This window comes from Vigna angularis, chromosome 5 (assembly GCF_016808095.1).
Source record: "Vigna angularis cultivar LongXiaoDou No.4 chromosome 5, ASM1680809v1, whole genome shotgun sequence".
Lineage (NCBI taxonomy): Eukaryota > Viridiplantae > Streptophyta > Magnoliopsida > Fabales > Fabaceae > Vigna > Vigna angularis.
In genome coordinates, this window is record NC_068974.1 from 33221512 (window position 1) to 33247467 (window position 25956).

The following is a 25956-nucleotide window of genomic DNA, read 5'->3' on the forward strand; positions in this document are numbered from 1 at the left end:
CTTAGTATGGAATTTGACGCTGACATCCTTCTATTGGATCATTATATCTTCAAAATTCGTCCCAAATATTCATAGTTTGATAACTAAAAGGATTTCTAAAATAATCCCACTGGAACAGAGATGGCACACCCTGAATTATAAGGTGATATTATAGATTGGAAACAACCTTTTGTTGAAAATTGAGGTACATAATGATTTAACATTTATTTGTAGAGTGGATGATTTTCCCTTTGGTTACCATGCTTTCATGGAGCCTCATACATAGAATTGGTCAAAGTGAACTACTATTGTGCCTCTTTGAAAGGAAGAAATATTTGGCGCGCTCTTATGGAATGATATAGAGATTGAGATTGATTGATACTGGTGTAGATTTACATATGACAGAAGCAAAGGAGGGTTAGCTTTAGTTAAGGGAATTAGTGTTAGAAAAAGAGAGGAAATAGGATTAGAAGTGAATAATGATAACTTGTCTAAAAAAGCTTAATATAATCATACACCACACCAGTAATAGATCCTGATTCTGATTTGTGGGTCCACCAAACCTTACACGCAGAGCTCATGGCCGTCCCCCTTGGTGGTTGGCCACACTATCTCCCAACCCCAACGACTACACAACCAATCACCCGTCCCTTTAATTGTTGATGTGATCTTACACATCAACCCTTCTCTCTCTCTCCCACACTCACACACTCATCACTTCCTGCACTACATTATCCTAGTTACATTACAATTTCAGACACCCTTTCACCTCACACAAAACAAAAGGAGAATGTGAAAAGGGCAAAAATGCCAGCCAAGGACAAATCATTCATCCAATATCACCAGAAACCCAAAATCAAACCTTTTTTTTTTCCTTCAGCTCTTTTCCTCCCACCGAGTTAAAACAAACCACTGTACATACGCTAGATCAGTCGAATCGAATAAATTAAAACTAAAAAGGATAAATACAACTGACTGGATAACAGTAACAGTTGTAGTACTGGTCAGTGAAGTACAATCCTTTGGAACTTGGTCTGCGTGGGAGAATCAGAGCCCTCACAGAAAACCCTTTTCCTACTCACTCTCCCGCAGTTGGAGGTGAAGGAGTCTTGGTGGAGGAATTGTGCTTGCGCTTGTGTTTGCGCCTGTTGCTGTGCCTGCGGGGAAGGAATGGTGACAGGAGGAATCTCGAAGGACTCAAGAGCGGGTGGAGGGTGTCTCCATTGAGGGAGTGGTCCCGCGAGAAGCAGAGTCTGAAGCAGGGGACCTGCTTTCATCACTGCCTGCAAAAGCTTACCTTTTTCTGGTAACGGTTTATCTGGTGATATAAGCTCAATCATTGACTCTGGCAACTGTGCCTGCCCACCACCCAAATGCTCCATGATCGGAGAGGAAACAATGCTTTCTTCACAATCCGATGACGACAGCCCATTGTTGGAGTCAATCCCTCTCCTGGGCTCATCCTCAATGCTCGAAATCCCAGAAGCAGGGGCCGTTTGCTGATGCTGCTGCTGCTGCTTTTGCTGCTGGAAAACCATTTTCTCCACCACCAGTCTTTGCCATTTCTCTTGTGCCTCGTCTCTTTCTCTCATCACCTTGTTCAGAAGCTCCTTCAGGGTTTGAAGCTGATCGTCCCTCTTCCTCAGCTCCTCTTGCACACTCGCTCTCGTCTGTTCCAGCTCAAGAGTCGTGCACATCAGCGACTGCTTCAGCTCCTCCACTGACTGTCTCATCACAGTTATGCAATAAGGTCACGAATTAGTCTACCCTTTTTTTCCACCCGAAAGAAACAAAAAAAAAAAATAAAATAAAAAATAAAAATCAAGGCTTTACCTTTCCGTGGCAGTAGTAAGCCCAACTGAGAAGAGGACTGCGTTGGTTGTCCATGTGTTGGAATCCCGAAACTAGAATTGGAGTTGTTGGAAGAGAGAAAGTGAAAGGGGAATGAAGAAAAGTGGATTGAGAGTGTTTGGGGGGTTTGGAGATGGTTGAAGGTGTTTTATAAGGAGTCCAAGTTCCTGTGTGGGGTTGAAAAAAACAACACAAAAAGCCAAAACCTTAACTGTTCCAAAATCCTTTCTCTTTCTCCATCTTATAATAATCTCTTTGCTTCCCTTTTGCATTTTCATTTCCAACATTCTTAAAACCTAATTTCATGTCACTACAATATTAACGCAAAATATTGTTAGTAAAAATATCAATATGTTTCTGATACAGCATTTATTTTTCACTGTTATTGATTCTAAGTAACCCTTAAATAGAAAAACGGTAAATAAGTAAGGTCTTCTTCAAAGTAACTATAATTGCAATCATTATTATTAGACAAAAAGATATATATTCTATTATCAACTATGAATTCTTCATCCTAATTAATTACGTAGGAACAGTGAAAAATTATTACTTTTATCTTGTAACCATCTTTCGTCCGTTTAACGGAACTTCTTAATAAAGAAATGTTAGAGGCATGGAGAGTAACACTCAATATTTATGATACAAAATTCATTTTGTAAAATATTAAATTCAACTTAACACTACATTATATATGCATAACTTTTTTTCATATATACTTTATTATTTTACCGTACATATTTCACTTTTTTTTAATAAAAACTGTATTGTATGACTGTCTGAATAATTTCAAACGAAACAATTTGTCGATCACACAATAAACATGAACATGTGTGGTCTGAATAGCCTATAAGGACATTACTTTTAATACTAATCAAATTAGAACAAAATGTAATTATTACTAAATTGATCATAATTAGGTTGACATTAATCACAGACTCACTCTAAAGTTTATAAATACAGATTTAAGGTAAATAGATAAATAATCACATTAAATATCCAAATGGCTAAACTCGAATTAACTTTGACATCAAAAAATATTTTGAAGACACCTTCCAAATAATGTTAGACAAACAAAAGACTTTGAATAAGAAGCTAAAAAATGGGTTTGAACATCTTAGATTAAGATATTGTTTGAGAAAGTTCACCTCAATCTTATATTCCGAAATAAAATCGTTTATTCAAATTTGTTATATATATATATATATATATAAATCCTCTTCAATTCTTAGTTCTTCGCGTTTCCAACATTTTACATGCCGTTGATCAAGAAAAATTTAAGAAAGTGTCCAATAAAACAAACTGATAACCTTCAACCATAAAGTAACAAAATAATAATAAAAATGAAGATGTGGGAGTGACATGTTCCTTAAAAGAGCCAATTATAATAAAACACCTTCCTTTGTTTTCTAAACATAAATTTCTCATATGATTTGTGTTTCGGTTGTAGGGGCTGGGTCGTCTAATACCTTCACGTCCTCCTCTTCCTGTCTCTCGGTCGTGCGGTCTTGCTCCTTACTCCTCGTCTCACTCCTCTGTGTGCGGGCGGGAGACCTGCGAAAGATTCTCCGATGCCTAAGTCAGTTTGAGAGCAAAGGCGTTTTCAATAGAACAGTAATAAATGTGCAGTAAATGCAATCTATCTACCACTCATCCTGGATCTGTATTTATAGTTTTTGCTATGGGCTTGAGATTAGTGAAAAGTTAATCACGGCCCAAATTCAGCCCGGCTTTTAGCAACTACTTACCTTAATCTTAACCCTAACCTGGTTAATTAGTGACGTGGTCGGCCAGTCTCCCGAAATTTGGTCCTAAGATCGGCCGGCCCATATAGGCAATCTGATTAATTGACGATATGGTCGGCCGGCTTCATATGAGTTGTTGTTCATCCGGATGGCGAGCGGCAAGGTCGTGTAATTGGATAATCATAAACCTACATATGTCCGGTCTATCGCTGCATGGTCCCTCCTGATGCCGAGTGACAAAATCATATGTTTGGATAATTATGGTTATGCGGACGTCTGATCTGTTCGCTGCCCGGTCCCTACTGGTACAATTTGAAAATTATAACTAATGGGAGGAGTTATGAATATCTTTATTGATGTTAATGGCATTGTTCTATACTGTAACTGTAATTTAATATATAAATATTATTACTATGAAGCCAAAACATAAATTGTTCAACGGTAAAAGTAAAAGATAAAACGTCGTAATCAACACGAGATTAATTAGATTCACGTGGATTATTTAAAACAAAAACATGGTTATTTCCAAAGTTCAGAAAATCTTAATGGTTTCGAGCATTGCTGGCTTTTGACTGACACGAAGTTATTTTACGACAGTAATTTGAATGAATGCATGGGGAATGGTACGATCCTTACTATTATTGGTTACCACCATTAGAAGTAACTTAAACTCTCTCTTTCAATGCATGCATCTCCATTTTTGGCTATGGAAACTTAGCCTTTTCATTTTCATTACACGTGGACTGCTTCATACAGTAAATCCAAACACGTATTTTGTTTTTTTCACTCAACAATAATTTCAAATAACTCCTTCCATCGACATTAGTGTCTCACTTTGATTTTGCTTCTTTGCTTAACTAAATTACAAGATAATGTTAAGGCATGGAAACTTGTTTTCTTGGCTTCAAACAATACTTATCTTATTTTAATAATATTTCAATTGTTGTTTAGATGAATACCATTCACCATATATAGGAAAATTAAAGCTAATTTAAATAAAATAATATTCATGAAAATAGATATACCAATTAAAATGATATAATTAAATATAAGTTTTCTCATGGAAAAGTATATGGAAGAAGAACTTTTTAACTTTTACATCTCTTTATCTGTCTTATCTTTTTGATAACTTGTTTTTTTTTTCATAACAATTAATAGTCATGTTATAAAAGGGACTCAAAAAATTTCAACACATCAATAAGCTAGGAACCCAAATCAAATCAATATCATCTCCAACTTAATTTTTTTTAAAATTTATAGAATTTATTCCTTACAATTGTTTAATTTTCGTTTTTCTATTTCACATAAGACTTAAAATCACACTTAAATTTTAATATATGAAAAAAATATTAAATAGAAATAGTCGATTTTAATTTGTGTACAAATATATTTTATATTTGTATAATACATTGACAATATATATATACTATATATTTATGGAATGTACTAAATTTAGTTATCATTTGGCACATTTTATAACTGTCTACTACAAAGAGTTTTAAAATCAATGCAATTGAAAGAGATTCTTACGATATACTGCAAGAGGTGTTGACATTTTTTGGCATATAACATATTCCAATACCATTAGAGTTTGGAGTGCAGTTCACGATCTATTACTTGCAAGCATTTACAAAAGTTTTCTCCTTCTCTATCCATCAATTTAAGCTAAAAATAATCCAACTCAAACAATTTCTATGAAAGAGAATATGGAAATTAGTTTTTTTTTTGTGTGTTATATATGGTAATGTAGACAGACATCATGTGTCAATAGGATGATAAGACTTTTTCTTTCCTTAATGAAGCAATTGTAATTATTTGTTTTGATTGACCATTTCAACAGTTGACAGTGTTAAAGATGTCGAATTGATATTATGAAATTAAAGTGGTTCTATGTGAAAGTACAAGCACAAGTGCGTGTAGAAGATGACCAATCTTTACTTTTTTTCGAGAAAAATATTATGATAAAGTACAATTTGCTAGTCAACTTGAATATATACAGAAATCATTTTCGTTATAAATTTCCTTTTGAATAATTTATGTGTTGTACGAGCAGGGACCGAACGCCAAACAGGTCGGACGCGCACGTCACCATACTGGACCGACAAACAGACCGGACGTCCACATTGGATCCAAGGAATTACCCTTTTGTTTACCGTCAGGAAGGGTCTTACCGTCAGGAAGGGTCGGGCACGGTAGGCCAGATGCCTGTACGCCCACAATAACACAACCTTATCGCTTGCCACCCATGGGAAAAGCAGCTCATATAAAGTCGGTCGTTCCTGTCGATTGTCCAGCCGGGTTGCCTGTATGGCCGGCCTGTCATAAGGCCAAGCCTCGCGAGACCGGCCGGCCAAAGAGTCTTACCGTCAAGAAGGGTCGGGCACGGTAGGCCAGATGCTCGTACGCCCACAATAACGCAACCTTACCGCTTGCCACCCATGGGAAAAGCAGCTCATATAAAGCCGGCCGTTCCTGCTGATTGTCCAGCCGGGTTGCCTGTATGGGTCGGCCTGTCATAAGGCCAAGCCTCGCGAGACCGGCCAGCCACGTCGCTAATTAACTTAGTTTAAGGTAAGTAGTGGTTAAAAGCTATATTGGGCTGAATTTGGGCCGTGATTAACTTTTCACTAATCCCAAGCCCATAGCGAAAACTATAAATACAGATCAAAGGTGAGTGATAGACAGGTTACATTTACTGCACATTTATTACTGTTCAACAGAAAAGTCACTGCTCTCACTGACTTTGGCATCGGAGAACCTTTTGCAGGTCTCCCCCCGTGCACGGAGTAGGAAATTGAGGATCGAGAATGGAGAACCAAACGTACGAAGAGCGAATAGCGTAAGACGTGGGGATTTTGGACGACACAACCTCTCACATCCGAAACATGTGCCATATAAAGTTTAAATAAATGATTTAGAGTTAGAAAACCCACTTGCTCGTCGTCTCTTCGTCTTTGATCATTATCTTTGGAATGTGATTTTTCTATACGTTAATGGTGGGTATCAGTAACATTTAGTTAATCAAAATCGATTTTTTATTTAGACAAAGTAAAAAAAAACTAATTAATATAAAACATGATTAACTTCTAAGTTCATACATTTCGGTATTTTTAATTGAACTCCCATTTCAAATTTTTTTCCTGTGATATCTTTCTACAATCTTGTTTACTTATTTTTATAAATATAAGATTTTATTATTAATATAAAAATGATGTTGTTGTTATCATTAAATGACTAATAACTTGTATTGCTTTTATAAAAAAGGTTTATTGAATAATAAAAACGGTAGGAATCAATAATAATAGTGACAAAAATAATCTTTTAATCATTGTAAGTGATGATATAAAAATCATAGAAAAAGAAATCCAAATCATTAGAAAAAATAACAACCATCAATCAATTAAAAAAATTAAACAAGTAAAAGTTTAATTTAAAAATATTAAAAATTAAAATACTCAATAAATTGTTTTTTAATAAAAATTGAATTAAAAAAATATTCAAAACTTAGTATAAAGTATAAAATATTCGATGCTGAATATGATACCTTTTTTATATTAATTTTAGCTGCCTATTTAAAGTATGATGTTTTCTTAAGCAAGTTGAATTTTAGGTGTATTCTTTTGTAAATAACAAAATTTATACAAATTCGACAATGATTCTAAATATATATTCGTGTCACCTAAGTCAATTAAAAAATTCCACCACAATAATAAATATTAAAATTTTAACCACACATTAATAAATTATAAATTCAAAATATAGAAACTAATAATTTTTAATATGTAATAAATAGTTTGCCCACTTATAACAATTTTTTTTCAACGGTTGAATAGGTTAATAGTTTCTTATATGAAAAAAAATCAATATATAATAAATATTAATTTTATTATATAGATATTAATATGCATGAGACAAGGTGATTTATAAATTTTAAAATATTTCACTATCTCATTGTAAAAAATTGTAATACTTACATTAAAAACTTCTTTATGCTTACACATTAATGTATATCAATTTTAATAAGTTAAATACTCATTCTTATAAACTACATATCTCAACTCATCATCATCATTATACTTTGCATGCACTTGCAATTTAGTATAATGGCTTCTTTCATTTTAGATTTTGATATAAAATGAAAACACGAACACTTTATTTTTGGTAAAATAAAAGTCATAAAATGACCCAAAACATGTCAAAGAACAAACTTTTTTTAAAACAATTGTTCTTATTCTATTTGGTCAGCTCACATAATAACTTTTTGACAATATTTAATGTTTTATAGTCCAAGCGCATGCTTTAAATTTGTATGTGGAAAAAATGATTTTACTCCATCTACATACTATTTTATTTAGGTTTAATGTCTCGGTAGGTCCTTATTTTGGTCAGAAATTTTAAATAGGTCCCTTTTCTTTTTTTCGTCTCAATTGGGTCCTTTTTTATGTAAAATTTGAGCAATTAAAGGTCTACCGTCAAATTGGGCAAACGGCCGTTTAAATGTTGGTTACGTGGCATGGTCAGAGTTCACATTAATGAGACGTGGTATTATAAACTAATTTTGTATTAAAAATTATGAATGCATAGTGGTGTAATCAGCTTTTTGGAAGGGTAAAGTGAGAATAATAAAAAACTTTAAGTGCAACCATCACCGCGTAAGGGAAAGGGATCTGGTGCGCCTTTTTGGGAAAGAGGAGGATCTGGTGCGGTGCGCGTAAGGGAAAGAAGCTTCACCCTTTAATTAGGTCACTAGGCCCACTTGGTAACATCGCAGAGAAAGGATCTGGGCCTATACGGCCTCGGTTCAAAATATAACAGAGGTAATATTACTATGTTTCTGTTTCGGTTTTTCAACCTAACCGGTGCCTATTAATATTGACTTGACTGATTTGACGTGTTGCAGGCGTGTGTCAGGTCTTTATGCTTCGGTTCTGCGTGCAACCGAAGCAGTATCACGTTTTCTGACCATTTCAAACAAAAAGCCTGGAAAGTAAATATATGTTTAGGCACCGGTTGCCTTTGAAACCGAAGTGGTAGAGTTGTTCTGCACCGGTCTTCTTTGAACCGAGGCCTATAAGGTCTCCTTAATTACGAAACTGCCACCGCGTCTGGATAGGCAGCGGTTTGGTGTAAATAGAGGTCTAATGTGCGAGTTTAAAAGCACATTTTGTACTAGTGAATGCTTATTGTATGCCTATCTATATTGAATTTCGGTGTTAGTATTATATGCTGTTGTTTTGAATCTGTAAATAAGAAATTTGTTAAAAACTAGTTGAGGAACACTTTGGCTAAGGAAAGACTTGGTACTTAAGTTGTCCATTGTGACGCACCTCTCTTTCCTGGAAGTCTACTCGACAAGTTTTTAACTTAAATCCTATTGAACATATTATGTAATGTTAAATTATTGTGCAATATATCTTGTTGGAATGAATTCATGTTATTGTGGTAGATATGGAATTATGAAATATAATTGTGATGGTAGGATAGAGGAATCTTAAAAGCCGGAGTTGGTACATCCCTGATCATAGAACAACCCTGGTCTAATCCAGTAAGTTGTGACTAGTCATATGTACTGGCGTTTATGGTGAGTTTGATTCGTCAAACATTTGATTCTTCTCCGGTGACCATTTATGATGATATTTTAGAATTGTTAATTTATTTTGTGATTTATGTGGGAAGTATGTGAATGTATGAGATATGTTGGATTCGCTGTGATAATATGATGGTATCCGGTTATTCATGTCTTGGGTTAAGTTTCAAAGTGACAGTATGGTTCATGGACGTAATTCCATGATCCTCAAGGAGAGGATACATGGTGGTGCCCTGGTGGTGTGTAGAATGATTGCATGGTAGCTCAGTCTTGGGGGTCATCCTGAAACTCCAATGGTCTTTCTTCTCACGTAGAGAGGATTGAACCATGTGGTGAGGAGTAGCAGGAGGTCCTAGTCTTGGGTGCTTCCAGTATGACCCAGGGTGAGTGATAACGGATTAACCTCGTGAGTGTGGTAGGGTGGGGGAGGCCAAGTTTCATAAGCCACCACGAGTGCAAGATCCGCCATAGCTCGATAATCATTCTAGTCCGGACGAGTCGGTTTATAAAGTAACAAGACGAGTCGGTTTATAAAGTAACAAGTCGAGTCGGTTTATAAAGTAACAAGTCCTGTGACGTCATTTTACCATGTTTGAGTGATTATTTTTGCATGCCGTGTGAGGTTGTATAACATGCTTTTATGTCTAGCTCACCCCTACTTGTTTGTGTTTGGGTATGTGCGATGATCGTATAATTCGTTATACAGGAGCAGATGGAGGAATATCGTCTGACTCAGTGCCAAGGAAGGGAAAGATAGAAAAATAAAGTAGAAGAACTCAAGTTATAATTAGGATTTTTCAAATATGAGTTTACAACATGTATAGACATATATCAACTAGAAAAATTTTAATGGTGAGATTACGGGATGTTATCGTAAATGTAATGTTACATTATATAAATTATAAAAATTCAAATGTGAGATTTTGAGATGTTACACTTTTACATTTAAATATGTTTTACGAACTATTACTAATTTAACTATTTAATTAAGTTAAAAAGAATGAAATAGTAAATTTCAAAATACAAATAACACTTGATCTTACTATATAGTTAAAAAAATTTAATACAATTTGACTTATAAATGCTTTGATGAGGTTAACAAATACAAGTTAATAATTTTATCACAATATTATTTTGGTAAATAACATTTATAATATAATTAGTCATAACTTATTTAACACTGCATCGGTGATATATATATATAAAAGAAGCTTCCACTCTTGTACTTTTTTCTCTATCAGATGCTAAGTACCATTTCCTGAAAGACCTTAATCACTGATAAACGAATCCAAAATCTCATAACTGTATGAAAATTACATATATATTAATATTACAATCTAGAAAGCGTGTTCATGAGAACACATTTTCTGGGTACTTTTAATTACTGTAATTGATTCATCATGTCATTTTCTTATTATTTTTAAAAAGAAGAAAGGTTGTTTTTTATCCTCAGCATGTCATTTTTGACAAACTAAAAGAAAGAAAAATGTAATTAAAAAACATCCCACGGCACTCGATTTGACTTTAGAACTACGTGTGCTTAGCATACAACCTAAGAATAGATCCCTATGGAATACCTATTTTCCATTAAAACAAATCTTAGACACAGTTTTATGTTTTTTAATAAACGATCAACACATTTAGTTTTATATTTATATAATTTTTATCCTTTGATCAATTTCTTCAAGTTTTTTTGTATATGTGATTCAGCTATAAGAACTGCCAGAATACATGAACTACCTTTTAACTCGCCAAACAAGTTAATATCACATGCTAAAATAGTGTTTTCATTAATCAGAGCTGTCAAAACGGTAATCCGGCTTGATCCGACCCGACCTACCACGGATTGGTCACTTAGTGAATCAATCCAACCTGATTCACTTATTAGTGAGCTAAAAAAATTCAAACTCGGCTCGACCCACCACGGGTGGCTCATTTCATTATAAGTTTTTTTTAAAGTAAAAAAATTAATTTTTTTTAATACAAATATAAATAAATATCATTCTAAAACGATGTTAAACTCCAAAGATAATTCAAAAAAAATATGATACAATCCCAGCATAATTCAAAAACATGTACAAAAGGCAAACAAATAAGTTTTTAATATTGTTAATTTTTGTCTCACTTGTCCATTTATAATATCAAAGTCTTAAATAGATAAATTTATATTATTTTTCTCTCTTGAAACATCTTCTTTATATCTATAATATAATAAAAAAATGTTAACTAATAATATTGAAACACAGTATAATAAATAATTAAATTAAATTAGGTGGGTTGGTGAGCCAACCCGGCTCACCTCGGGTTCAACTCGGTGACCGAGTTCTAAGTGAGTCGGGTTAAAAACTAGCCCGCATTAAAAAATTACATTTTTTTCAAACCCAACCGGCTCAAACCCGTGATGAGCTGGGTTGGCTCGCGAGTTACAACCAATTTTGACAGCACTATTAAAAGTACGTATATAATTATCATATTGGTTTCTAAAATGAAAATAAAGACAAAAATCTTCAAAAAAAAATCAAAACATTTATACGAATTAATTATTATTAAAACAATTACTAATAGCAAGCAAAGTAATTCTTTTACAATAATGTAGTTTATTTCACATTAAAAATAGTATTACAAGATTATAATATTTTGATCACTTAGTCATTCATACTCATATAAATAAAAATAATGTTTATAAAGTTAACGAGTATAATTGAAGTGTAATTTAAATTTAAAATGAAGCTTACACCCATTTATATATAATAAATTGGAGTTATTATTAGTCAAAATAAAACTTTCAACGCACTCCTTGTACATAGATATATACATGTCAAATATCAAACTAAATATTAATGAATGATTTGATAAAAATTGATAAGGGGTGAAACAAAAATCCAACAAACCACAAATTTTGTTAAAATAGACTTTAAACCATGATTATAATATTATGTTAAGAAGTATATTTTAAATCTAACAGAATTTTTCAAATTTTGTTAAAATAGACTTTAAACCATGATTATAATATTATGTTAAGAAGTATATTTTAAATCTAACAGAATTTTATAAAACTAACCTGTAAGATGAGATTTATACTCAGTGTAACAATAAATAATTTAATGGGAAAACATTTTCCACTTTTATTAGACACTTTACCTGTAATTATGATATGTAGGGTGTTGAGAAATAAGTTGTAGTGGTCACAAAAAGGAGCTGGTAACCAAACTTTGCCACCAACATTAGGCCTAAGAAAGGTGAGGGCCCTATTCGAAATAATAAAAGTCCTATGAAAAAGGAGGCTTCTATTTGACGAAATCAAGACCCAAATGATAAATGATATTTAGATGAAGTGAGCTAGGGTACTACCCTACAACTATATAAACATATCCCCTATAGGGTGTAGGACACATGTTTTGTTTAACCTTCAAGACAAGTCCTTTTTCTAGCCACTTATATAATATATAAGATCGTGACTACTTCTAATGGCCGTTAAACTTATAATAGGGTTAGTAGGTTAATTAACTCCACTATTATGTGTTATCATATGGGATACCTAGTGATTATTATTTAATTAATTAAAGACAAAATGGGTGATTGTTTTATACTTTCAAGACAGAGTGTGGTAAATCCAAATTGATAATACAAAACTCAAACTCAAAAGTTGTTGATTGATTAGGGTGTCATGACCTTTGTGTCTTATAATGTTTGCAATTTGGATTCACCTTTGCATGCTGAAGTGGGTTTAAGCATAGGATTATAACAAGTTTTTAAAGTAATTAGTAGATTATTATATTCTTTGAATGTGTTATATATATATATATATATATATATATATATATATATATATATATATATATATATATATATATATATATATATATATATATATATATATATATATATATATATATATATATCAAGGTTTATTTTTACCATATAAACAAAAACTAATTTACTATAATAGAAAAATTCATTTTTATAATTTGTTTATTTACTAAGATATCAATTTATAAGTTAAGAGATGAATTGTTACTATAAGTGTTTTCAGGCTTAATCTTCTTAAGTTTAAGATTTTGTAAATAAAAGTGTGATTAGAAAAACTAAAGATCCCATTAAAAATTCTCGACTGAATTTCTTAGCAAAAATTAGTAAATTCTTAAAGGTGAAACGGACAATATTTTATATTAATAGTATAGTTTAAAAAAATATTGTGGGAGTTGGATAAGATGATAATGGAGAAAACTATAATCAATCTAATCATTGACACACTTGAGATACTGATTTTTTGGTCGAACTATATATTTTACCAAAAAGACTAAATTTAAAATTTTTATATCACAAAATACTAGTATATAAAATAATAATAAATATTTTAAATGATAAATGTGTTTTGAATATCAGTTTAATTAAGTGTCAAGATACATAGTAATAATTATAATATACATTTATTCTGAAAACAATAAATAAATGTTTGAACAACATGATTTCATGTATAACTTCAACATTAAAATATTATTAAATTAAAAAAAATATTCAAATATTCTTTTTATAATAAAAATAATAAACTATGACTGAACAACAAATTTATATATACATTAAAAAAATTCAATCAAATTGATTGACCCAAATCAATTGGTTTTTCTTAAGTGTGGGGAGTGTTCCTAGTTTGAGAAGAATGATTAAAAGCATAGATATATTTTGAAAGATATGATTTTGATATTTATTAGTGAAGAGTGAGGGTAGAAGGATTTTCTAGGGTATGGCCACATATTAAAAGCATCCAATTAATATAACATTCCTCTTTAAATGGCATTAATGTGTTGTCCACTTGTGGGGTTCAAGAATTTGAGGAACTTTTGGCCTTTGTGTTGTCCCCTACTCATCATATAATTTCTACCCATTGCTTTCGATTAACGAGAAAATATGGAATTAAGTGAGATAGAATCACACCAAATTTTATTATAATGGTTTTATTTTAATAACATTGAGTTTAAACTATATTAATCACACAATGTTTTCTTTTTAACTTAAGTGGCTTGACTTTATTTATCTTAATTAAGATTCAATTTGATCATTTTTTCCATTTTATTATAAAAATATTTTGTTCCATCTCATCATTTATTTCATTTCATTTTTTTATTAATAATAAAAATAAATAAAATATAGAAAGCATATGTTTTAACTTTAAAGAAAGATACCATTTAATAAATATATTTGATCTTATTGAGATTTTAGTGCAAAAATTCTTCTAGCATAAGTAAAAAAATTTAAATATTTTATTAATATAATAGTATGAGTGACTATTAAATGAGAATTTATTGAATAACGTTATATATTATCTTAAAAATAATATTTACCTTAAGTATATATATAACATGATAGTAATTAATAATAAGATAATGATATTTCATATAAATAATAATTAACTGTTGTGATGATTTATCATATATAGATATTGTTTCAATGCACATAAACTTAGATGGTTTTAGAATAAAATAAAGTTTAAACATTGTTGAAGGATGCTCTAGAGTCAATGTATAAACAATATTAAATTAGCACACATCTATATTATATGTTTATCTAATTAAAATACAATACGTTGCATAAAATCGTACATTTAGTTTTATTACCAAAGATAGAATAAATGAAATAAAATAGAATGTTTCAGTTTTGTTTGTTTGTCGGGATATTTGTTATGAAAAGCATATAAAATAATATTAATAAAGGGAGAGGGATAGTATAGTTTTCTATAAATAAAATGGAACAACTTGATATTGTTGCAAACTTTATAAGTATTTGGGATTAAAAAACAAACTGAAAGTACAAGAAGAATTACTTTTTGATGATTTAGCTAAATAGCGCATTGACAATATTAAATCAATTAATATTTTTTTGTTATTTGTGTGTAAATAGTCAAAAATTTTAAAGACCACTGATGTACTATTAATGCAGTTTTATAACTAGGAATTCAACTTAAGAATATGAATTATAATAATGTCAAATAATTTGTGCGTTTAGCGATAGTCCAAACATTTATTTTATGGAGTAACCAATGTTAATAATTATTTTATAAAAGAATATATGAAATACTTCAATTGTTATACAATTTTTTTTCGCACTACCTTATAATTGCCTTGTTGGTATATATATTTTTTAATCTACGTAGTTCCTCATATTTATATTCTTTTATGTGTAAATGACGTGTAGAAAAGACTATGGAGACTGAATTTTTTTCTTTTTATAAATGGCATTAAGTGTACTTATATTTCTTTTATTTATATCTACTATAAAGAAGATAATAACTTTATTAACGGATAAAATTTGTTGATAAAAATATAAATTAATAATAGTTAAAATTTTATTGATAGAGTATTTTCGGGTAAATTTCATTAACAAAATAAGAAAATATTGATAACTTAATAGTTGCTAAATATCTATTAATAATTATTAATAAATTTTGATGGATGATTATTCATTCATAATTATTTTTTGTTCTTTTTTTTTTATTTCATATTTTTCTTTTTCTTTTTTATTATTCCTCTTTTCCTTTTCTTATTGTATCTAACTTCTTTTTTCTTTAACTCTGGTTATTGTCTTCGAATCTTCATCTTCTTCTTTTTTATTTTATTTTTATTTTCATTTATGTCTATTTATTTTGTAATAAATATTTCATCAAATTTAACGCATATTTTATTGATGATTTTAAAAAAATAATTACCAATTATTTTAAAAAATAAATTATAGATAGGTTTACTAACTAATTTAAATAAATTAATTATCAACGGACATTTTAAAAATTCAATTATTGACAAAATTTGTTAACAAGTTTTTATTATAAAATGATCAAAGTCCAAAGTAAAAAGTTTGATACCCATTATCAATAGATAGATATTATTTCTAATTTGTTGACAAATTTTATTAATGCATTATCAATAAATATTTTTATTGATAATTCAAATTTTAGAATTTGTTGATAAATTTTGTTTTATTGACAATTTTATATTTTTCAATAAAATTTCATTAGTAATTTAACAATTTTTTGTATTAATATATACATTGTTAATAGAAAAGTTGACCAACTCTATTTCTTCTAAACTAATAGTAATAAAAAAAATCATTATATCATCTAAACTTTACTTTCTACTTTTAACCTCTTGGTGATGAAGAAAATATTATTACTCTTCATTTGTTAGAAATAAAGAAAATTTTCTCTAAATTTTCAAAATTCATTATATAACACATGCATAACTTGTTATACTAAAAAAGACTCAACTTATCACTTTTGAGCCTTTTTTCATGCAAAGGAAGAAACATTAATCTCGTTTTTAGACTTGAGTTTCACTAAATAATTTGTTAGTTTTAGTCTTCTGATGTATATGATGTTTAGACGCTCTATAATATTGTATAATATTAGGTTATTTTTGAATTAGTAGTAGAAAATATATGGAATAGATTAAAACATATTAGAGAATTGGATGGGTTGAAACAGAATGAAATGGTTGATATATATATTTTTAAAAACTTCCTATCTCAAATATATTATTATCTTTAAGATGTTAATAATTAAGTTAAATTTTATATTCTTAAAGTTTTGTTCCACAAATGTCCATATTTGAGAGTTTGGTGAAATATATCTTATGTTATTAAAATATCAATTGTTGATTTTGAAATCAGTAGGTATTTCATCTTATTATTTTTCTAAAGAATTGAAACAATATTGAGATATAACTAGTACTTCCCAGTTGTATAGTCTTATTAGTAGCATTTTCTATTAATACTTTTAAGAAAATTAAAAAGAGATCAATACGCTTTAAATCTACATAAAAATAAATAAATAAACGGATAATCATTTGACATCTTATTAAACACACTAATTAACATACATCAGAAGATAAGAATGATTAAAAAAACAGTGATTTTATATTTTTCAAAAATGAAAAAGTTACAAGAATTAAAGTTAATATTTTGTACTATTTAGCCAGAAACTTTGTGAAATGGAATATTGTGTGTCCTTTCATAATTTAAGGATACATATGGTATAATAGAACTACTTTATAAACTCTTGATGATAACAAAAGCAAGGAAAGAGAATACTTAATTAATGGGAGTTATTATGCTAAGAATCAAAGTGATCTCAAAGTTAATAGTCTATATTTGAAAAAAATTAAGGAATTTCTTTAAGAGAGTGATGAACTTAGTCTATATTTAAAGTTCTATTGTACACTTTTTTGACTCCTCCACTTTCACTCTTTTACACACACCTAAACATATTACACCAATTATCTTCCTTTAAAAATCAATTTTATATACATTATGGATATGCATAATACTATTTATCTCCTTTGTCGGGTATTGATCACGTCTCAAATTTAAGTGATAACGTTCTAATGGATTCTATAATGACATTGAAGTGACCTTAATCTTACTTTTAGCCTCCAAACAAAACTTCATGCCTCATACCATTATTATTTTCACATTTTTCATTTTTCACTACTAAGAACACTTTTTTTCCTTTTAAAGTTTGCACGAAGATAGTAAATATAACACTAGCTTGTATTTATATGCTTTAAACAAAATCACTTAATCTTAAGAACATATATTTCCATTATTAAGAAAATAAGTTTTGAAAGACAACATTTTACATTTATATACTAAAAATGATAATAAAAAAATAACAGTTTTAATATCAAGATAACATTGATATGAACCATTACTATGTTTAAATTATTGTTCCTTTTTAAACTTAGATATTCATTTCGATTTTGTTCTTAAAATATATTTTAGTAGATTGAAAAGAAAAACACATATTTAAATTATCTTTAATATTAAATATTTTATATTAATTAAAAGATAAAACAAATTTACAATTTTAATCTTACTTTTTAAATTAAATTAATGAAAAAATATTTATTTTTACTTATATATTAAAACATCATACATTTTACACCAATAATATCAATTATGAAAATGGAAAAAGCCCAATAACAAATATTATATGCAATATTGAAAAATTAAGAAGCAAATAATAATAAATTAGTGTGCACTTGAAAATCTTAAACAAGATCAATAACATATGTTAGTTTCAATTACGCAAATCTGAGATTTAATAAATGCAGCATTTGAATGAGAAAATTATGTTTGCATATTGAATTATTGAAGTGGAAGATGAAATAAAATGAAAGTGGTTAACTAGGGTTGGTGGAAACAAACAAGAGGTAGTTTACAGAAGTTTTAGATTACATGAAAGACAGAATATACCTTTGATTAAATGTAAATACATTATTGGATTAACAGAGAGAAACATATATTACACTTAGTCCAATGTTTGTGGGATCCTAACGGCTAATACCTGTCGGAAGGAACCCTAGAGAATCGTGGATGACAACTTTGTTTAAAACGCGTGGGCTCCATTTACTCAAAACAATTAAGATTGCAAGATGAACAAAATAATCAAATTAATAAGAAAAATGGGTCATTAGAATCAATCCTTTATTATTATTATTATTTTATTTAGAGTCTTTAGGTGGGTTGTCAATTCCATCACCAATCATATCATGTTTTTGCTGATCTTTGGAATCCCAAGCAGTCATTAACACAAAAGTGAGGGCCCCACTTAACCAAAGTTACTGTTAAATTAATTCAAATGTTGGATAATTAAAATTATGAATTCAAAATTGATCCTTCAATGGAATGTATTGCTGAATTATCTCATTGGTAATGGTAACCTCTCCTTCTAAGCAAACTCTTCTAGGATCATGACTTCAACAAGACCATCTTTGACCCACACGATCCATCATGAATATATATCACTTTTATAATATCAAATATAAGTTTATTTTGTTTTGCTTTTAAGAAGCCAAAAATAATAAAATAAAGTGGTCGGTATATTATTAAAAATTCTTCTTAACGTAAATATGATTTTAAAAGAATGTGAATTGAGAGGTTTTGGGTCTCGAAGTGTAGGAAATACGACGGCCGTTGGTTTTGTCGCATTGTGGGTGGGATGCAGACAACTTAGATTGTTAGTTAACGTTGTTTGATTCTGCCGCGTAATCCAATCTCATTTATTTGAACGCAACATAATTATTGATGAATCTAGCAAATTCATGTGTTTAATAATAAATATAGATATATATATATATATATATACACTTTATTTTGTAATTCTCACTCCTCAAGCTAAATATTAAAAAAGTAAATAATTTCATACTAATTAAAAAAGCAAAATGACATAATTTTATTATACTAATTCAATTTAAAAATAAAATTGAGTTATTTTACAAATGGTATCATGAAATATGATGGAATTGGTTATATTAGTATTTTAAGGATTAAATTGAATCATAGGTCTGAATGTAAAGAAACAAAACTAGTAATTAAAACTTTTAAGTTGAGTGTATAAATGTGGGAGTTTTATATAGATTTATGATTGATAATGATGTTATATTTTGTAATTGGAGCAAGAGTCAAATCTGTTTTATTCGTGGGAATCTGTGGGGACATTGTGCAATCCATGAAAGTTCACGAGACAATATTCATCTCTTGATTTGTGAAACTGTGATTAAAGAATGGTTATGATCCTAAGATTTTTCTGCAAAGTGAGGGAAAAAGGAAGATGAAGATCCAGGTGAAATCTATCTGAGTATAATAGATAAAGCAATGGATCATAAGGAGAGACAGGGAATAAGAGGGAAGAAATATGGGTGTGAGTTGATTATAATAATATAAGAGAAGGAAGGTGATTGTGTAAAGAAACACCAAAAGAAAAGGATTAGAAATGTTATTAGAGATAAAAATAGGAAGAAAAGCAAGTAAGAGGATGTCCCACACGGTTTCTTGGTAAAGGGCTTCGTTTATTCAAGAACATGGATGATGCAATGCAACTCACACAAAGCAAACCACCAAACAACTCTGATATTGACTATTGAGTCTCGCAGCACATGCTTGCACAATTTCGATTCGCTCACATGTCGCTTGTCAAGAAAAAGTTCACATGCCTTTAAGACCTTTAAAGTGCAAAATCATTTCTAGTTTTATTTTCTTTGGAAATTCTATCATTTTCTCTCTTCTTTTTCTTATTTTAATTTGGATGGGAGTTGCTCCCTCCACCCCCACACGTCTCTTCCTCCACCTCCCTAATTTTCTAAAATGCTAATTATATCCTTCTAAAATGACAATTATATCTTCAAAAGTTAAAATTTTTTATTTTTATTATTTTAATATTTTAATTTATTTAAAACTTCTGATTTACTTCCCTCTGCACCTCTTCCTCTCTTCCATTTCCGTTTACCTTTCTCTCTTTCGTCAAGCTTCTTCTCCATTTCTCCATTTTCGTTTATCATTTTCTCTTCAAGCCTCATCAACCTTTCACTTCTATTTCTCCATTTCTTTCTTCTTACCATATATAACATTTAAAATTATAAATTTAAATATAAATTACTGTAAATAAAATAAACAAATAAAATAAAAACGAAACGTAAAAGGAACACTGCCTCTGGACGGATGACATCCTTCAACGGATGTCAACATCCGTTTAAGGCAAAACGGATGTCGACATCCGTTTCGCCTTAAACGGATGTTGACATCCGTTGAAGGATGTCATCCGTCTAGAGGCAGTGTTCCTTTTAGGTTTCGTTTTTATTTTACTACGTTTTGCGGCTCATGCAAGGATTATAGGCTTGGATATTCAAAGGATTATTGGAAGTATGGGAAGGGTTTAGGGTTTAGAATTATAGGAAGGATTATGACTACGTACCTGGAGAGGAACCACGACAAGGACACTACACCATAAACGCACTGCACCACGTATTGCACCGAGAACAAGAGGAAGATTGCTTGATAATTCTTTTCACGATCACCAAGCTTTGCAGAAAAATATTTTACTCATTCAAGGAACTACGTAGGTTATCAGTGAAATATGTTATAAATGAATAAAATTAAAAAACAATAATTTTAAAAATAAAATTTTACTGAGGGGCAAAATAGTAAAAGAAAGGTGGAGGAAGGGGCAAAAAAGTAAAGGGGAGGTGGAGGAAGAGATGTGTGGGGGTGGAGGGAGCAACTCCCAATTTGGATTCGTTTTAACTTGGTGTTTAACTTCGACCTGTTATTAAAAAAAAAGTTGACTGGCTTCGATATGGGTTTGTTGCAATTGGAATAGGCCTTTTCTTTCTGCACCCCATTTGGAAAAAATAAGTTTAAAGTATCCATCCTCACTGCACCAAGCAACTGCACCAAGCAACTGCTATCAACTGCTATGGTCGCCTATTCTCTCGTCATGATCGCTCTGTTTTTCACAGCACTCTGTGAGAGGAAGAAGAGAGAAAGTTCGTTATGAAGAAAAACTCATTTGCCAAAACTCAATTTTGAAATTATCATTTACGTTCTGAAAAGCTCATTCTTGTTCCAAAACAAATTTCATGTGTTTCAGAACAATTATTGTGGAAAGCTTATTCCTGAAGGTATCATACGTGTTTTGGAAATCTTGTTCCAGAAAGCTCATTATGAAATGCATTCTATATGTTTCGAAAGCTTGTTTCAGAAATTTTATTCTAAAATTCATGTTTTAGAAATTTCAAAAAGTTTGACTGTGAGGATTTCCAAAACAGACAATTCAAAAGACACTTTTACAAAATACAAAACGGTCATTTCAAAAAATATAGATGCAGTTAGAAATTATAAGGTGCAGAATGAAAAACCCCTGAAATATCTACAGAGTTCACCAATGTTTTGGACCACTTACAACTAGAGGCCCACATATAATCCCTACAGCACATGATCCTGCAGCCCTTCGACTGAAAAAGATCATGTCATTCTAAGAAACAGATACTGAAACAATAAGGGAATCTCTTTAAACAGGTGAGTCATCTGTAAGAATATTCAAACCAATCATACATACACTAAAACACTTTTTATAAATTATTTTGAATAAACTTACAACACAAAGCTTATACATTAAGTATATTTAATTACGTCGTTTATCCAAACAAGCTTTAAAATAGTGTATGATTGTAGATAAAGGAGAAAAGGGCAAAAGAATTGTCCATGATGATCAGTAAAGTTGTTCAACAATCTAAGAAAGTAAGTTCTCATGGATTACGGTCTCTTCTTTTACCTAGCCAATCAAATTACAATCAATATACTTTGTTGTCACGTCAGATCTAATCCATCCAGCTTTGTGTTTTAAATACAATAGATTTTTTGTGTGGTTTTTCTTTAGACATATCAAGCAAGAAAAATCACACTCCGGTTTAAGCGTGTGACATAAAAATGGTACTTTATCATTATATTTGAGGAACGAGGACGTAAATAACAATCTAGAAGAGACACGCAAAGGAAACATTCACCTAAGGTTCGTCGTCCTAAGTGACTGTTATTGTGAACTAACAAAAAATAGTGATAGCCAACGAACTAGGAACATAGGATACAATACAACATATGACATACACTGGTCAACATCATCATAGGATACATATGTTAAATGATTAATTAAATAAAGTTATATATAATTCTATCGGTTATTTAGCTTAGTCTAATCTAATCTTCGCAATTTGATATTTACCGGAACCTCCTTGTACGAATGAACCTTCTGAACTGCTCTTCGCAAGGGTCTTCCGAAAGAACATCTTGAAGCTTTATTCTTTAAATCAGAGCTTTCTCCTCTTTCAGTTTTTGAAGTTGGAGATCTCATCTTGTTAGGTACAGATTGAGTGACAAGATATGCATCCTCTAACTCGAACAAATTTTCCAGAGGTTCATGTTCATGGGTTTTGAACGTTGCAGAATGTCTCCTCAAACGTCTCCTATGTATCAAAAATTAAGGTGCATATCATTATTAACAATTTCCTATAAAATTATTACTTAGTTATGCTAATAATTTTCTCAGGTGCTTTTACAACATGCAACTCTTCATGCATTCCATACATTCAACATATATAAATTAAGTTGCATTTGTTCAATGAGCTTGGGCGTGCATTGACCATCTTAAACTGAATTAACCTAAGAGACATTGGTAGATGTTGCTAAAGAGTGAACTGACCTATTTTCTTTAGCCTTGTCTTTGCCTTTATTCTTCGAAGCAGTTGAAGAAACGGTAGCTGCAGAGTTCCAAAACAAGCTTAAACCTTGTTGAGAAAGAAAAATGTAAGAAAAAAATTCCTTGAAGATGAGTTTTAGCATTTACATTTACTCCTTATCCGTCTTCTATTCATACATTTGCGTTGTTCATCATTGCTGTCTTCAGGAGATAGCTGCACTGTCTTTTCATCTCCTTCCTTGAGCCCATCAAACATAAAACGATAAAAGAATGAGGAATAACATTCAATATTGGCCAGTGCCATCAATTTAGCAAACAAACAAGTGAAAAATATTTTTCTCAGGTACCTGTAACTTTGATAAGGTAGGATTCTCTTTGCAGTCAATCTCCCCTTTGTCCTGCAAAAATGGAAAGGTCCCAGTTCATTTACAATGATGATATGAGATTGAAAAAGAAAAAGAAAACAAAGGGAAAGCATTGTTTTAGGCTTTATCCTACATATTGCATTGGAATTTTTAGAGCTTAGACCACACACAGAATACCAAAATTTAACTCAATTCTGTTAAATGTTAAAATGCTTGTAAGGTTTTTCTTTTTTTTTTTCTTTTTTTTTAATCTTTTTCACAAAAATGAGAATTCTTGCAAATAACGTATCGAGTATTGAAGACAGATGGCATTAAAAATTATGTCTGATGGATAATTTTGACAATAAACACTTGAATATGCACATGAGCAGGCCAGTTCAGGACAAAACACTCATCAGAATACTGGAAGGATAATTGCAGTGGGAAAACATTTTTTTCTTTGAATTTTACAACTTTACAAAAATTATACGCACAAACACTTCACATAAATGCTAAATCTTTTCTATAGAGACGTTACTTACTGATCATTTATGCAATTTTTTTGGAGTGGCATTAATGCACAAAAACTACACATAAATTAAATTAACGGATGATGATCACAATTTAAAAGTAACACCAATTCATTTTAAAAAATTTAAGACATAACGAAAAAAATAGTTACCTATATTTTCATTATTCTTTTTAAAAAAAATCCCATAACATGTCAAGATACGAAATAACCATGGTTTTTATCTAAAAGCTTAAACATAAGAGATTACTTAAAGAATTTGAGTTCAATTCTTCTTTAAACCAACAATGTATAAATCGTACATCAAGCATTTCAACACTTCTTCCTCCCAAACCACAATAAATTATTATGATTGTAGACCATTAGATGTCCGGGGGTCTGGATGAATCTCTGATAAATAACAAAAAGTTTCAATTCATAAAAAAGATTTAATAACATGATGGTCTGGTATATCATGCAATAACTTCTCCAACCATATTTTCTTCCACAGAACATTCTATGCACGAAGTTAGGTAAGCAAGTAACTGAGCACATGAAGTAACAAAAAATCTAGCTCAAAGCATAACAAACCTGCACATTCATGTTCTTTCCTTTGATCAAAGCAGCCCTCCACAAAATTTCATGCTGCAGCGTTTTAATCTGAAACAACCATCATCCAATTCAAAAGAAAAAGAAATGAATCTCAAAAAGCAATTTGAGTAGCACTCCACAAACAAATACATTTAGAGAACTGAACCAACTCACTCACTAATGACTCACCCTTTCCCTCCCCATGTTAAGCTCCTGCAAAATTAAGCAAAAAGAGTTATCATCACCAGCAATTAACCACGCCAATTAACAAAACACTTGTTTCATTCCGAAACTAACCGCTAACATCTGACTATTTGACTGCGCGAGGTTCCAATTTTGGAGTTGCAGCTTCTTCACATCGCCTCTCAGCCTCTGCAGCTCCGCGCCAGTCACTTCAATCATTTTGCTGTTCAATTTTAGTAAAGACAAATTAAAAACAAGTAAATTAAATTAATAAGTAATAACACTATAGTTCATTGCTTCTAATTCTCGGATGGTAAAACTCGATAGTTTATTTACTTTCTTTCCGCAAGGAGTTGGATCAACGCCGTTCTTTCCTGCATCAGAATTCAACCAAACAATTAAAAAAAGAGATAATAATAAATGAAAAATAAAAAGTAGTAAATAAATGCACCTTGAGGAGTTGTTGAATGGAATTGTTGTCAGAGGGAAAGGAGTGAAGTTGTTGGGAGTGAGCGTTGTTGGCGTTGTTGGTGATGTCAGAAAGCTTCTTCCGCATTAAGCTTCCGATGGATTTCTTCGCCATTTTCTCCGCTGGCATGCTCATGCTTCTACTACGACCACACCACCTATTTGATTAATTGCAACTTGTTCATTTGAACGGAGTGTGGAAAGTGAAGAAAGGGAAGGAGTGTGGTGGAAGAAAAACAAAGCGAAAAGCGAAAAGGAACGAACCAAGGACACTTCACTCCGTTCCTAGCCTAACGGCTTCTTTAACTGAAACTACCGTTACGTCATCCGAGCCTAATTCAAAGCCTTCCGAACCTCCCTTTCAAAAGGTCACCGGCGGGTTATCCTATCGTCTTACACTGTTCAAAAAATTTCTCTTTTGAATTTGATTTAAAATTTACCATTAAAATATTGGTTATTGATTTGAAATCAGAGTTTATGGGTTGAGTTGAGTGTTCTCTTTCTTCACTTTTTAATTTTTCTTTTAGAACTTTCTAATCGATAGATTGTATTTGATAGAAATAGTTTGATATTTAAGTTAATTCATATTTAATTAATTTAATAATTAATGCTATAATAAATATTTCGTAAAAATTTTAACTCTATTTTTTATATATATTTATAAATTATTTTTAAGTTTATAA

The 25956-nt window shown here is 30.7% G+C and overlaps 2 protein-coding genes across 3 annotated transcripts; both read right to left on the reverse strand.

Moving 5' to 3' along the window:
• Nucleotides 1-777: 777 nt before the first annotated feature.
• On the reverse strand, nt 778-2009 carry LOC108339683 (uncharacterized). The gene is made up of 2 exons (XM_017576870.2): nt 1813-2009; nt 778-1703 (listed from the first exon to the last, which is right to left on the reverse strand). Exons 1-2 carry the CDS (start codon nt 1864-1866, stop codon nt 984-986), a joined length of 774 nt encoding a protein of 257 aa, XP_017432359.1. The 5' UTR covers nt 1867-2009; the 3' UTR covers nt 778-983.
• Nucleotides 2010-22393: 20384 nt separating this feature from the next.
• LOC108339982 (shugoshin-1) lies at nt 22394-25661 on the reverse strand. 2 transcript variants are annotated; one of them, XM_052877833.1, is made up of 10 exons: nt 25538-25661; nt 25257-25431; nt 25142-25179; nt 24920-25028; nt 24812-24835; nt 24623-24691; nt 23527-23577; nt 23327-23417; nt 23183-23240; nt 22394-22946 (listed from the first exon to the last, which is right to left on the reverse strand). In XM_052877833.1, exons 2-10 carry the CDS (start codon nt 25407-25409, stop codon nt 22676-22678), a joined length of 864 nt encoding a protein of 287 aa, XP_052733793.1. In that variant the 5' UTR covers nt 25410-25431; nt 25538-25661; the 3' UTR covers nt 22394-22675. The 2 variants fall into 2 exon arrangements, with proteins under 2 accessions (XP_052733793.1, XP_017432705.1); XM_017577216.2 differs by lacking the exon at nt 25538-25661 and having other exon boundaries at nt 25257-25531.
• Between the last annotated feature and the right edge of the window lie 295 nt (nt 25662-25956).

Bases quoted from the DNA above. Each gene is read 5' to 3' on its own strand.
- LOC108339683 (XM_017576870.2), bottom strand. From the start codon at position 1,866: ATGGACAACCAACGCAGTCCTCTTCTCAGTTGGGCTTACTACTGCCAC. The intron at 1,704-1,812 runs GTAAAGCCTTGA...GTGATGAGACAG, and splicing joins CTTACTACTGCCACGGAAAG to TCAGTGGAGGAGCTGAAGCA.
- LOC108339982 (XM_052877833.1), bottom strand. From the start codon at position 25,409: ATGAGCATGCCAGCGGAGAAAATGGCGAAGAAATCCATCGGAAGCTTA. The intron at 24,692-24,811 runs GTGAGTCATTAG...TGGTTGTTTCAG, and splicing joins TTAACATGGGGAGGGAAAGG to ATTAAAACGCTGCAGCATGA. The intron at 23,241-23,326 runs GTAAATGCTAAA...GGAACTCTGCAG, and splicing joins AAGACGGATAAGGAGTAAAT to CTACCGTTTCTTCAACTGCT.